This window comes from Erinaceus europaeus, chromosome 20 (genome assembly GCF_950295315.1).
Source record: "Erinaceus europaeus chromosome 20, mEriEur2.1, whole genome shotgun sequence".
Classification (NCBI taxonomy): Eukaryota; Metazoa; Chordata; class Mammalia; order Eulipotyphla; family Erinaceidae; genus Erinaceus; species Erinaceus europaeus.
Window position 1 is genome coordinate 14974747 of NC_080181.1, and position 15164 is coordinate 14989910.

At 41.7% G+C, this 15164-nt stretch overlaps 1 protein-coding gene across 5 annotated transcripts in view; it reads right to left on the reverse strand.

The window, feature by feature from the left end:
- The window catches only part of KMT2A (lysine methyltransferase 2A), a 102000-nt gene that overhangs the window by 23486 nt on the left and 63350 nt on the right, over window positions 1–15164 (reverse strand). For all 5 annotated transcript variants that reach the window (XM_060179976.1, XM_060179974.1, XM_060179973.1 and 2 more), the window contains 10 exons: window positions 14843–14916; window positions 12054–12247; window positions 11632–11738; window positions 10549–10686; window positions 8151–8309; window positions 7773–7890; window positions 7572–7650; window positions 6324–6484; window positions 5978–6163; window positions 911–5153 (listed from right to left, as the gene is read on the reverse strand). In XM_060179976.1, coding sequence (XP_060035959.1) covers window positions 911–5153; window positions 5978–6163; window positions 6324–6484; window positions 7572–7650; window positions 7773–7890; window positions 8151–8309; window positions 10549–10686; window positions 11632–11738; window positions 12054–12247; window positions 14843–14916 — 5459 coding nt within the window. The remainder of the gene's footprint in view (window positions 1–910; window positions 5154–5977; window positions 6164–6323; window positions 6485–7571; window positions 7651–7772; window positions 7891–8150; window positions 8310–10548; window positions 10687–11631; window positions 11739–12053; window positions 12248–14842; window positions 14917–15164) is intronic.

Genomic DNA, 15164 nt, shown 5'->3' on the forward strand with positions numbered 1-15164 from the left:
GTTCGAGCCCCTGGCTCCCCACCTGCAGGGGAGTCGCTTCACAGGTGGTGAAGCAGGTCTGCAAGTGTCGGTCTTTCTCTCCCCCCCCCCGTCTTCCCCATCTCTCTCCATTTCAGTCTCTGTCCTATCCAACAATGACATCAACAACAATAAAAAAACAGCAAAGGCAATAAAAAGGCAATAAATATTTAAAAAATGTCTCTAACTTGATCTGACTGTTAGTTACCTGAGTGTACACATATGTGAAAATTCACTTACAAGCTTTATGTATGATATACTTAATAATAATTTTTTCCAGTTCTAAGACTTCAAACATGGACAATTTTACCTTTCCTGGTCTATATGTATATATAAGGAGAGAGAGAGGAAGAGAGAGAGAGGGGGAGAGAGAGAGAGAGAGACATTCATCACAAGAACATTCCCCCAGCCCCTGATACCATGGCACTCCCATGTGGTGTCGGACCTCAAACCTTTGCCATGTCCACAGTAAGGCATGCATCCTACTGGATGCGCTATTATCGTACCCAATGACAAAGTTTTAACAGAGGACCCCATTAAGATCTGCAAGTGGCTTTGTCTTCTTGACAAGAATTAAGTACTTCTTGTAAAACCAAGCCTCAGTGAGGAAAAAAAAAACCAGGAGTAAATAATAGCAGTTTTAAATAAGAGGAAAGAGTAATTGCAGATGTAGGTCTAAGAGAAAAACTGCCCACAAGTGAAACTAAATTTTGCATTATAAATCATCACTTTGAGAAGACAAGTTAAAGTCAATAGACATAAACATCTCCACCCCAGAAATACAACTAAGCCAGAGGAGTGTCACTCCCAGAAGACTACCACGTTGACAGCCTCAAGCCCAGAAAAGAAAACCCCACAGACCCAGCATGATGAATACTGAGATGTTTCTTACCCCGTGACTGAGGCTGCAGATGGCGTGTTAGATTCTTGGTCTGGAATGTGTGCTACTGAAGAACTGGTCCGTGAATGGGAAACTTTGTGCTTCTTGCCATTCCCTTTGTCTAAAGGCAGGTGAATTCGTTTGATTTTTGGTTTGGTTTTGGTGGGACCTGGCCCTGAGGGGCTTGCTGACTGCTGTCCAGAGGATGGAGAATCGCCAGAAGAGGCTGAGTTGGCTTGCATAGCTGAGGGTAAAGCCTTATTCTGTTCTAGCCCCATACTATTAGGAGTTTCCACTGTCTGGGAAAAACCAGATCCATGGGTCCCTGGAACAGAATCAAGATCACGCTGGGAAGGGAGAATCCCAGTTTTGCTGGCAAGGAGCTGGTTCACATGCTGAAGCTGATAGTGTTCTTCTGCTTCCCCAGAAGGTGAAGCAGTGGTGATGCACGTAGTCTGAGTAGTGGGGAGCACACAGATACTTGATGCTGCTGTCATTGCAGAAGTTGAGGGAGTTTGTGATGTCCCCAGTTGTGGAAATATTCCTGAACTTGGTGGCAGAGGCACTGGCTGCTCTTGGATCCCCATGTTCTGTTGGCTAGCTTTGATCAAGAGATTGCTTATTGGGCCAATATCTGGGGTATTAAGCAGCCTTGGGTTGGTTAATGCAACATGTCCTGGAACCGATGCACTACTGGTCGGGGCTGTTGTGGTTGGCATGGATACTACATTCAAGACAGAGGAGCTAGATGCCAAGCCAGACACAGACCCTGATGTGAGGTGGCTGGTATCCTGGCTTATAGTAGGTGTGCCTGCTGCTGTGGCAGCAGCTCCGCCCACACTCTGGGGCAACAGGGGTGCCTGTTCAAAATACATGATGCCAGATTTAGACCTTTTAATGATGTTGGGTACAGTTCGGTGAGATGAAGTATTAAGTGACCCCAAATCTAACAGATTGGGATGATTTGAAAGCTGGGAGGGTGTGAAGTTAATCAATGTCATATTGGAAACCACATCAGAAGGGGCAATGTTTGAAGGGGTACTAGAGGGAGCAAGTTTTTTATTCTTGCGGGTCTGTAGACGAGATATGGGTCTTTTCTTGAGTCCGGGGGATGGAGTGGCTACTGTGGTACTGAGGTCTGTCCTCTGGCTGGTTTCTGAAACCAAAAGCTGGGGGTCTGGAGGAGGTTGAACCCCAATAAGTAGGCCTGAAGGAGGACTGCTGATGTTGGGTGGGAAACTACTTTGAGCAGCTGCAGGGAAGGAATGTAAGTGCTGGTGATGAGGCATGGGGAGCAATCCTTTGCTAGCAGGAGGGAACAGAGACTGAGAAGTTGGCAGGCTTGGATTGAGTCCTGTGGTGAGGGTGAGACCACTTCCCATGGGTCCCAACACTGAAGTATTTGTCTCCATCACAGTGGGTGTAGAACTAACAGGAGAAGTCAACTGGATTTTTTGGGTCACTCCATTTGGAAGAGTTTGGAGAACATACAATGGCTGCATATTCTGGTTAACAACAATGAGTTTCTCAGTGGCTGGTTTCAGGTGGGGTGGAGTGGTCTGGACAGCTGCATTAGATATCTGAGAGGGGCCAGGACTATCAGTAGAATTGGGCACATATTTCTGGCTCTGGATAGGAACAGTAGGGGAAACAGGTACCTGAAGGCCAGGGGTACTACTGTTTCTAGTTAAATCCTGACTGTTGCTATGGCCTGGCTCCACTGAACCACAAGGAGGACTAGCAATGTGATCTGCATCCATGTGTCCTTGAATGAAATGATCAGGAGTCATGTGGCCTTCAGGGGTAGGATCCACTCCTGGACTCAACAGTGCTGAGTCTCCTTCAGAGGAGTTCACAGATTTTTCTGTGATGGTCACTCTCTTCTCCCCTGAGTCTGAGATCACAGCTAGTCTGCTGGGATTCTGACTAGGGACAGTGGGACTCCGGGTGGTTAGGACAGAGAGATCTGATGGTAGCTCTAGAGGCAACTCAAACTGCTCCTCTGCTGAGATAGAAGAAGAGACACTACTGTCCACAGGTTCTGCTGTAGGCAGCTGCTGAGAAAACACTTCAAAAAGGCCCATGTCTTTTTCTCGATTACTATCAAGACCCAAGCCTTCACCAAGATTTAAGAGCTCAGAGGAAGAAGACTCTGGACTCTCACCCAAAGCCTGCATGGATGGAGTATTCTTTAGTACAAAGTCCATAATGTCTGAGGGCAGGATATTACCACAGTCATCACTATTGTTATTGTCTGAATCAGATTTCAAGAGCTCAGTATTATAGGTGTCCAGTAAATTTTTGTCTGAGGGAGTGCTTGTGTGGACTCTGCGGCTTGACTCCAATGAGCTAAGCTGAGCTTCTAAGGAATCCTGTCCCTGTGTTTTAACTCTGCTTACAGAGTGGCAGTTATCCATCTTTGGCTCATTTTTGTGGCCAACAGAACTCTTAATGACATGTTCCTTTTCACTAGAATCTTCAGGTCTATCAATCTTCAAGTTCTCTGTTCCATTTTCTTTACCAGTTCTTTTTGGAATCTGGTTGCTTTTCCTTGTTGTGGCTGTGACACTAGTGTCACTCTCTGTTCCATCATCAACACCATCTAACTGTGAAATTTTTGGAAGATCACATTGTTCCTCCTCCCGAAATAAATTATGGGATGCTAGCCGTTCCTCTCCACCTGAAGAGATCACTGTTCTAGTGAAATTGTAGTAGTATAAGTCATCTTCATCTGAAGTGCTTAAGTCATCAGCCCCATCCACCTGCCCTTCAGCTGATCTCTTGCCTCGTTTCTTCCCAGTTGAACTGCTATAGAATGGGATGTCTTCTTCACCATAGGATCTGACTCCATAGAGAGGAGTGAGCCCAAAGAACATGTTAGAACGTGCCCGGGCACTGCGACGGGGATACCTCCTCTTGAAAGAGCCATCCTCCTGAGGTTTAGGGCCATCCGGGAGCATGAGATTTCTGTCCTGAACTGGATGATTCTGATAGCTATTATTTTGAGACTCTTGGGATGAGGTATTGTTGGGGCTCGGTTGAGCCACTGGACCATCTCCTAGACTTTCAGAAACTGAAATCGGTTCTGTTGGAGATGCTGACTCAATTTGCAAAGGGGAAACAGGACTACCTTCTTTCAGGGTGTTTTTTGACTGACCTTCACTTTCCATTTTTAGAGGTGTCAGTGTTACCTTAACTGTACGTTTCCGGGGTGTTGGTAATTCCTTGGTAGATCCTTCTACTTGCATGGATTGACCTTTGGGGACTCCTGGAATGGAAAGAACTTTGTCTCCCATCTTATCAGAAGAAATATTATTACATGACTGTTGCCCCATAAACTCAGACGTCAAAACCTCATCATCAAATTCTGGCTTTAGATTTCCATCTTCATCAGTTGGCACCTGACCAGGCTCTAAAAATGATTTACTGGAATGCTTTTCTTTGAAGGTTTCTTTACAAGATTTTTTCCCTTTCTGTTTCCTGTCTCTTGAACTAGATCGCACATGTTCACTAATAATAGATGATCTGTTGCTCACCCCTGAGAGCTTCAAAGTTTTAGTTTCAGTACTGTCATCAGAAGGAAGGTTTGTCAATTGGTTAGAATCTGTATGTTGGTCTCGATCAGTTCTTTGGCCTCTCAAATGGAGTGGTGGGAAGGAGAGGGCCTCTTTAGAAAATGGTACTGGAGACAGTTCAGCAAAAGTGCCAATTTTGCTAACACTTAATTCTCCAGATGTTGTATTATGAGCCTGTGAGGCCAGTTTAGGAATGCCAGGGTGAGTAACAGTATGTGCAGATCCCTCCGAAATCTTGGAACTCAGCATTCTGGTCTTCTCTCCCTTCAAAGAGGAGCTCCTGGAAACCAAGTCTGAAGTGCTGGAACGCTTCATTTCTGATGAAGAGGATCCATCCAAATGACTGGTTTTAGTACCCAGAGTAACCACAGTCCTTTGCAAATTTGAAGAGGTGGGAACATTTTGCCCTAAGTTAGTATTTGAATTCAGTGGTCCTAAGACATGATCAACAGCTTTGGCACTTGACTCAAGATCTGTAGTAGTCCCTATGGTAGAGATTGAGGAAACACTATTCTTGGAGTAAGTGGTACCAGGTCTCACTGGAGACATTAGTCGTAGTTTAGACCGCTGCGGTGACAAGGAAGAAGTGCTGTGACGCCTAGAGCCAATGCTTCTGAGTCCAGAGGAGAGTAGAGGGTCACCTACTGTAACTATTTCATGAGTGGTCGGGGTTGGACTTCCTAAAAAAGAAAAGTTGATCAAACACAGAACAAACTGGTTTCAGCCATTTGAATTATGTACATAGGTTTACTACATGTATTTATGTAACTGAGAACCAACATGTTCAACTAGCAAAAATTATCAAGATACATAAGAACCTAATCTTTGGGAGTTGGGAGGTAGCGCAGAGGTTAAGCGCAGGTGGCGTGAAGCACAAGGACCAGGGTAAGGATCCCAGTTCAAGCCCCCCCACCCCCCCACCCCCGGCTTCCTACCTGTAGGGGAGTCGCTTCACAGGCTGTGAAGCAGGTCTGCAGGTGTCTGTCTTTCTCTCCCTCTCTCTGTCTTCCCCTCCTGTCTCCATAACTCTCTGTCCTATCTAACAATGACAACAACAGTAACTACAACAACAATGAAAAACAAGGGCAACAAAAAGGAAAAATAAGTAAATATAAAAAAGAATTAAAAAAAAGAACCTAATCTTTGAGCTGATTTTCTTTTCTTTTTTAAAAACATTTTTTATGTATTCCCTTTTGTTGTCCTTGTTTTATTGTTGTAGTTATTATTGTTGTTGTTATTGTTATTGATATTGTCATTGTCGGATAGGACAGAGAGAAATGGAGAGGGGAGGGGAAGACGAAGAGGGGGAGAGAAAGATAAGACACCTGCAAACCTGCTTCACCACTTGTGAAGTGAATCCCCTACAGGTGGGGAGCTGGGGCTTGAACCAGGATCCTTATGCAGGTCCTTGCGCTTTGCACCACATGCGCTTTAGCTCGCGGTGCTACCACCCAACTCCCTGAGTTGATTTTCTTATGTCAATTAGACCAATGAAGTCTTTTACCTGCAGATGGCAATGGTCGACAGCCAGGGGATCTCTGTGTTGGAGAATAACTGGGTGTTCGAATCCTGGGAGCCTTTGGGATAACATGATAACAATAGGAACCAGAGGTCTGTGAATGAGGAGGTCGGTCTGGTGATGGAGGACTTATAATATCAGCTGTGTTTGGGCTTTCTTTTGATGAAAGTTCTGTGGTAAGAGAGAAAAAAAGCTTACTAAAAATGTTTGTGTATTAATAAAAGCCAGCCATAAAATACTTATCAAATTAGAAACAAATGAGACTTCCCAAAAGAAACAAGCTTCCCCCTACCCAGTTCTAATTCAAGTTTCATCTTGATTAAAGACCAACCTGCAAAAGCTGTTGGACTATGAGCAATGGTCCTATTTTCATCATGCTCAACAGTGCTGTTGATATCTGGCTCTACAACTGGAGGACGGCACTCTACTATCTTGCACGTATACACACAGCGCTTTCGAGCATCCGTGGTGCTCCAGTATACCCTGGAACATCTAGCAAGCAGATTGGTAAAAACCACCATAAGTGAGAGTACAGGAACAGACACTAACATTTATCAAAACCGCTCCCTCTTCTGGCCCTAGGTCCCTCACTTACGGAATTTGTTTCATAATATGTATATATGTGTTTGTGTGTATTTTTAATTTCATCGGCTCTTATTATACAGCTTCCTATTGTGAAAGTGCTCCAAGTTTTCTGCGATCTATGGTTTTTCACAGCCTAAGCATGAAATGGTTAATGCTAAACTATCCTAAAACACAGGGAAAAACAATTCTAACTACTACAAGAAATAAATATTGGCATTCAGGAAAACATTACTGCCCCACAATGTGTACAAAGCAAGGGGAGAACAAATCAATGTGCTTCCTTTGAGAGAATGGTCCCACAAGACAAGAAAATTACAACTGCTTCAAATATGTAGGATAGCAATGGACCTAAGTTTAAACAGAGTTTCCAACTAAATGTGGAATACAGATTGTGCTATCAAAACTGGAAAGCAGAATAAATAGGAGTATATATAATAAAAAAATGAAATTCCAAAGAGACGTAGAAAAGGAGTACTGAATTGTGTTGTGTCATTAGCTTATTAGCTGTTTAAACAAACTACATATAGGAAAGATTATAAATTCTTTTTTTAATATTTATTTATTCACTTTTGTTGCCCCTGTTGTTTTATTGCTGCAGTTATTATTATTGTAGTTATTGATGTCATTGTTGTTGGATAGGACAGAAAGAAATGGAGAGAGCAGGGGAAGACAGAGGAGGAGAGAAAGATAAGACACCTGCAGACCTGCTTCACCATCTGTGAAGCAACTTCTGGGCAGGTGGGGAGCTGGGGGCTCGAACCAGGATCCTTAGGCTGGTCCTTGCGCTTTGTGCCTCTGTGCTTAACCCGCTGCGCTACCACCCGACTCCCGGAAATTCTAACTGCAGAACTTGGCTGGCTATTAAGGAGGAAGGGTTACATTTGTAGTAGGACCTATAAAATGAAAAATGCAGTTCTACCTCGGTTGACCTGCTCATTGCTTCAAAGTGCTCAAGTGGTAGGGACTGCTGCCTTTTCTTCATAGTGCTACTTACTGGTATCCAATAGGAAAGAGCTTATCTTCACAGTCAGAGAGATCGTTCAGAAGTCCTAAGCAGTCAATTGTCATGGAGCCTGAGCAGGGAAAGAAGAACTGGTTAGAGGAAGTAATGGGAAGATTCCTTTTGTAACTGAAGACTAAGAAATGTCCCAGTGATACACCTAGCCTTCCCCATCAAATAAAACCTATGTCATACCAATCATCATGTGGATATTTTCTGGTTCCAAGCCATTCAGAAACTTCCTTCTTAAGCTGATCCCTTCAAAGTCCACAAACACTCTCCTAAAAACTTCAAATCCATTCTCAGGAACCACCTTAAACGAAAACCCAGGGTAGCTGTTAATAGGCCTTATCCCTACACATTAATCTTATGATACTGACTGTCTCAGAGGGAAAATACAGAGCGTATTTCAAAATCACCCACCACCCTTCTGTTTCACTAGTGGTCTTTCTCATAAAAGGTGAGTCTGGGAAAATCTAACAGGAAAGAAAAGTAAGACTGACCACACTACCAATTTCAACCTCTTTCCCCCGAATTTCTAGAAAATTTAAAAAACAGCTAAAGCTCTCTTACCTCGCCTTTGATCAAATCCCGATGTCGCTGGCAATATACTTTTTTATCATCCAGAAAAACACAGTTCTTGGCTCGGGAACACATGAAGTGATAGTTGCTGGTGCAGGATGTGAGGCAGCAACCCACAGTGGCTCCTGGCTTTTGGCAGAATTCACATCTCTAATAATCAGAAAGAACAGAGAGCTTTTCAGACTTTCAAGAGTTCTAAGCTAATTCCCATCTCTACAGAACCACCCCATTCTGATTTTTGCACAATTCATTTTATTTGTTAGCAATCTGCTAAATTACAGTTAATATGATCCATAAACTTCTGCTGGGAGCCGGGTGGTGGCACAGTGGGTTAAGCGCACATAGTGGAAAGCGCATGGACCGACATCAGGATTCTGGTTCGAGCCCTCAGCTCCCCACCTGCAGGAGGTTCACTTCACAGGCAGTGAAGCAAGTTTGCAGGTGTCTATATTTCTCTCCCCATTTTCCCCTCCTCTCTCCATTTCTCTCTGTCCTATTCAACAACGATGACAGCAATAACAACAATAACAACAATGACGATAAACAACAAGGGTAGCAATAGGGGAAAAGAAAAGAGGAAAAAAAAACCTCTGCTAAAAGGCATTATTTCTCTTACTGCTTACTTGACTCTATAACTATTAAATTTAAATGTTACAATTTTATGTAAAATTTGGGTCAAAATAATTTTCTTCCTAGGATGCACAAATGATTTAAGACAAAACTCTAAAGATCAATGCTAAAAGTATCATAGTGCTAGAAAGCTATTTTATCCAATAGAACTAATTCCTAGGGCCACTGGTGGTAGTGCAAAATGGTCCAACGATTGTGGAAAGCAATTTGAAGACATACTGGGACATCAGGAATGGACTGTGCTATGACCCAGCAATTCCATTCCTGGGGATTTACCCAAAGAAGACAGAAACACCTATCAGGAACATAACAGTTTCTCTATGTTTTTAATATTTCTTTTTAATTTTTTTAAATTATCTTTATTTATTTATTTATTGGATAGTCAGAAATCCAGAGGGAGGGGGATGCTAACAGAGGGAGAGAAACACCTGCAATATTGCTTCACCTCTCTAAAAACTTTCTTTCTGCAGGTGGGATCTGGGGGCTTGAACCCAGGTCCTTGTGCAATGTAAAATGTGTGCTCAACCAGGTGTGCCACCAATTGGTCCAGAAGCAGCTCTATATTTATTAGTCTAAACAGATAAGCTTATGATATTAATTAAAAATTTTCCTTAAGCTAGCCTGTATGTCACTACCTCACATTGGTAGTCATCACTGGGGATCCCCTCCAGACAATCCTTTTCACTTATGCTCCGTGTACGTGTGTATACACACACACACACACACACACACTTTTTTGCCTCCAGGGTTATTGTTGGGGCTCGGTGCCTGTACTACAAATCCACTGCTCCTGGAGACCATTTTTTCCCATTTCATTGCCCTTGTTGTTGCACTTGTTCTGGTTGTTATTGTTGTCATAGCTGGTTGTTGTTGGATAGGACAGAGAGAAACTGAGAGAAGAGGGGAAGAAAGAAAGGGGGAGAAAAAGATACCTGCAGACCTGCTTCACTACTTGTGAAGCAACCCCCCTGTAGGTGGGGAACCGGGGACTCAAACCAGTATCCTTACACCAGTCCTGTGCTTCTCACCAGGTGCGCTTAATCCGCTGTGCTACTGACCGGCCCCTTCTATACATATATTCTTTAAAGTAATTATTTATAAAAACAACAAGGGCAACAAAAGCGAATAAATAAATAAATATCTTAAAAGAAAAAAATAAATAAATCTTAAAAGAGAGAGAGAGATTCAGAACATCACTTTGGCCTATATGATGCTGGGGATCAAACTCAGGACCTCACCCTTGAGAGTCCAATACTTTATCTACTGCACCACTTCTCAGGCTGCTGATAACATATGTATGTCTCCTCACATATGCTATTCTTTCTTTCTGATAATCTTTCATCCACTCCACCCATTCACAATATAGTTTTTAAAATTATATACCTTTCATAGCGTTTTATTATACTCAGCTGCTACAATCACTTTTCACATCCCCTTTGCATGTACGTATTTATGCAGGTTTATCCTGTGGGAACTCAAATTTTTGATTTAACAGGGACCTTTGGGATCACTTTACCTACATCACAATAAATGCATTTTTCTTAGAACACATTTATCTACCAAAATCTGTACACTTTTCTTTTTCTGAATTTATGCTTCAAGGCTTATAACAGCAATATGCCTACAGTATATATTAATACTTTGTTAACTAATCATTCTGAAGGTACTATGAAAAACAGGGGACACAGCATTTATTCACAGAAAGAACATCTGGAAGCCAAGAGGGAATCTTCTCATAAAATCTACCCAATGTTCTTACCAGTTGTTTTCCCCTGATCACAGCCATATGCACATTCTTTAGAGATCCATCATCATCTTCAAACACCTCTGCTGACCACAATGCACAATTTACATGTGTCCACTCATTTTGGCCAATGTACAGTAAACGGCCAGCATCCTAAAAGTAAAGAGAGAATTTCTTGGATTAGCTCTATCTCAGTCAAGATAACTCCAATAAATCAACTGCAATTCTTTAACTTAGAAATGCACAGAAGCAGGTCTGGGGAGACCGAATAATTGTTATGCAACATGACTCTTATGACAGACTCTGAGTTTTCAGGTTCAATCCTCAGCACCATCCTAAGTCATAGCTGAGCATTGCTCTGCTAAGGAGAAGAGAGAAAAGAAAAGAAAAGAAAAAAAGAGAAAAGAAAAGAAAAGGGAAAAGAAAAGGAGAAAGAAAGAAATGCATAAACCCATGATTCATCTTTCAATGTTCCTACTTCCATTTCTCTCCCTTCTAGAATACCCTTTTTATAGAGTGGAAACAGCCTATAAGCTTAGAGATTCTAAAATAAACAAAAAGTGATAAGTTTCCCTAAGTTTGCATTAAGAATCTATTTATATGCAACTTTTATTTTATCAACTTCTGTAAAATCTTTTTGAGGAATTTCCTGTAGAAATCAACATGTTCGGGAGTCGGGTGGTGGCGCAGCAGGTTAAGCGCAGGTGGCGCAAAGTGCAAAGACCGGTGTAAGGATCCCAGTTGAGCCCCCGGCTCCCCACCTGCAGGGGCATCACTTCACAGGCAGTGAAGCAGGTCTGCAGGTGTCTTTCTCTCCTCCTCTCTCGATTTCTCTCTGTCCTATCCAACCACAACAATAATAACTACAACAATAAAACAACAAGGGCAACAAAAGGGAATAAATAAATATTTTAAAAAAGAAATCAACATCTTAATTTAAAGCAACTCATCTTTTAAATACATTATAGAAAAACTCCAAGGGTCACAGACTAAGTTGACACTCATTAAATAAACATTATCCACTCAAGGTTAGACACATAAGAAAAATAGTTCGAATGCAAATCTACTAACTAGGACTCCACATACTGAAGTACTTACATTAGCGCTGTCATCACCATACATCAGACACAATGCACACTGTCTATTATCTTCTATGCCTGGAGGTGGATTCAGTTCTGGGCTATCTTCTCGACTCCTATCTGTACCTTGGAACCCAAATGACATGCAGTTAAAAGCCGCCACACTGTGTGTAATTTCCAAGAGAAAAACCAACAATTCAGCTGAAGTTAAAATCTCCTAGAAATACTTTAGTGTTCAGCTATGCTATTTCATCATCCATGACACAGATTATAATAATGCCTTGCTAACACTTCAAATGAATAAAAAAATAATCACATTATTACATTAAGTGATGTAATAAAAATGTCTTTTTTTGCTATCCACCTGTTTTAAATTTAGACTCAAATTCAGTCATTTACACATCTATAGAGAAATAGATGACTTTTCATTTGATGTCTTACTCATAATTGGTGGTGTAGGAGGATGGAGAGGAGTTGGTGAGTCTGGTTCTCCAGGCCCTTTTGGTTTGGGAGCTGGAATGATTTTCTTCATTAAAGGAGGCTGTTCAGTGTGGCTATTTTCCTCTCGCTCTTGCCACTGAGCATAATTATGGTCAAGTGAAGGTGGAAGCACTGCATTTGGTAACATCCCACTGCTGAAAATAATTGAAAATAATTCAACAAGCATTTATTGAATGGCTATGACATACCTAGAATTGCCCAGAATAATCAAACTCATAATGTTAGGTCTCACTCCCATTCCCAACTAATTCACAGAATGTGAGAACAAGTCACAGAATTTGAAAACTGACAAAGCAATGGCCCAAAACTGCCTAAGGAAGACTTTATGACAGCACTGCAGCATCAATAGTGATTTTTTTGATACTTCGACACCTGGGTTATCTGTATAGCACGGTCTTGAACATATGCCACAATTAATAAATTCTCTTGGATCCACCTGCATATCAGATTTCAGGCTCAGGGAAAAAAAAAACTAGCATAGCCACAGGCCCTTTGGAATAGAACTAAAATATGCCTACTAGCTATCTACAAAATGGAGTGCGGCCCCCACCTCCAACTCTTCATCTGCACTGTTCCAGCCTTTAGGTTCATGACTGGTCAACAATTTGTTTGGCTTTGTATGTTAACTCTCTTTTCAGCCACCAGGTTCCAGATGCTAGGATGATTCAAACCAGATTCCCTGGACAGACAACCCTACCAATGTGTCCTGGAGCCTCCAGGACACCACCCCACTAGGGAAGGAGAGAGGCAGGCTGGGAGTATCAATTTATCTGTCAACACCCATGTTCAGCGGGAAAGCAAATACAGAAGCCAGACCTTCCACCTTCTACATCCGACAATGACCTTGGGTCCATACTTCCAGAGGGATAAAGAATAGGAAAGCTATCAAGGGAGGGGATGGGATACGGAGTTCTGATGGTAGGAATTGTGTGGAGTTGTACCCCTCTTAACCTGTTTTGTCAGTGTTTCCCTTTTATAAATAAAAGAAAAAAGAAAACAATAAATAAAAATTAAAAAAAATTCTCTAAAAATTATTTTAAAATTTTAGTCAGGATGAGGGAGATAGCATAATGGTTATGCAAAGGGACTCTCATGCCTGAGGCTCTGAAGTCCCAGGTTCAATCCCCCACACCACCACAAGCCAAAGGTGAGCAGTACTCTAGTAAAATAACTAAAAAATTGTTAAGTTACTGGAGTTGGGCAGTAGCACAGCAGTTAAGTGCAGGTGGCGCAAAGCACAAGGATCGACGTTAAGGATCCCAGTTCTAGCCCCCGGCTCCCCACCTGCAGGGGAGTCACTTCACAAGCAGTGAAGCAGGTCCACAGGTGTCTATCTTTCTCTCCCCCTCTCTGTCTTCCCCTCTTCTTTCCATTTCTCTCTGTTCTATCCAACAACGAAGACATCACTAACAATAATAACTACAACAATAAAACTAGGGCAACAAAAAGGGAAAATGAAAAAATAAACATTAAAAAAATACTTAAAAAGTTGTTAGTTACATCTGAGGCTGCTCTCTAGAAAACTCTTCATTAATACTCTACACATATTTTTAAATTATTTATTTTTAATTTTAATATTTTATATTTATACTTTATTTGATAGAGACAGAGAGAAATCAAGAGGGAAGGGGAAGTTAAAAAAAGATACACCTGGGACAGGGGTAGACACCATAATAGTTATGCAAAGAGTCTCTCATGCTTGAGGCTCCGAAGTCCCAGGTTCAATCCCCTGTACCACCATAAGCCAGAGCTGAGCAGTGCTCTGGTAGAAAATAAGAAAATAAAATAAAATGACAATAAAAAAAGAGAAAGATACACCTACAGCTTTCCCCTTGGCAAGTGAGGATTAGGGGGCTTGAATCTGGGTCCTTATGCATTATAACATGTGTGCTCAATCAGGTGCACCACTCTACCAGGCCCCAGTTCTGACTGACTGACTGACTGACTGATTTTTTTATTAGGGGGATTAATGGTTTAGAATAAACACAGTTGTTGGTACCTGTGTAAAATTTCTCAGTTTTGTGCAAAAACACTCACCCCCTGCCTAGGTCCTTCTCTACCATCATGCACCAGGATCTGAAAGTCCCTCTTGTGAAGTGACTCCCCTGTAGGTGAAGAGCCAGGGGCTCAAACCCAGATCCGTAAATTGGTCCTTGCGCTTTGTGCCACGTGCGCTTAATGTGCTGTGCTACTGCCTGACCCCCAGTCCTTTACTTCTGATGCAATACACAATTTATTTATGAGAAAGGGGAAGAGAAAGAACCAGAGTCATCACTAATTTAAAAACGTGTTCTCTAAAATATAGCAAAATAACTAGATAAATAAAAAAGGGCAAAAGCCTACAATAATTGTCTCTAAAATACAGTATTGTTTCTAACCCAGCACTGAAAAGGAATTTCAAGTTGTGAGTGTGTGAGATGAAGGCCTCACATATGCAGTTATTTATTTATTAGAGACAGAGAAATTGAGAGGGGAGAGGAGAGATAGAGGGAGGGAGAGTGGGGAGAGAGAGAGAGAGAGAGAGGGAGAGGGAGAGGGAGAGAGAGACTTAAAACACTGTTTCACCACTCGTGAAACCTTCCACATGCAGATGAAAACCAGGGTCTTGAGCCCAGGTCCTTGTACATTTTAACATGTGTGCTAAAACAGGTGCACCACCACCCGACCCCTAAAGTTTATATATATATATAGAAAAAGAGAAGAAACAAAGTAACATTCAGTTTACTTACTTATTTGATACCTTATTTGGCTCCCAAAACCTGGACTTTTTGACACTGAACCATGGAAAAACACGTTCCATTTGCTAACAAAAAAGGAAATAAAAGAAAACAAAGAACATGTAAGCATGAACATCATTTGGAAGACACATAAAAACCAAATTATCTGTCAATATGAGAATAATTTAAGGCCAGCAAGAGGATCTTGGTATCTGTTCTGGCAACTTCACCCACTTCCTCCCAAAAAATTAGAGGAATAAATAAAACCCAAAGATGTTTTATACACACAGAAGAGAATAGAAGAGAATAGCAAATAGAAGAGAATAAGTCCACT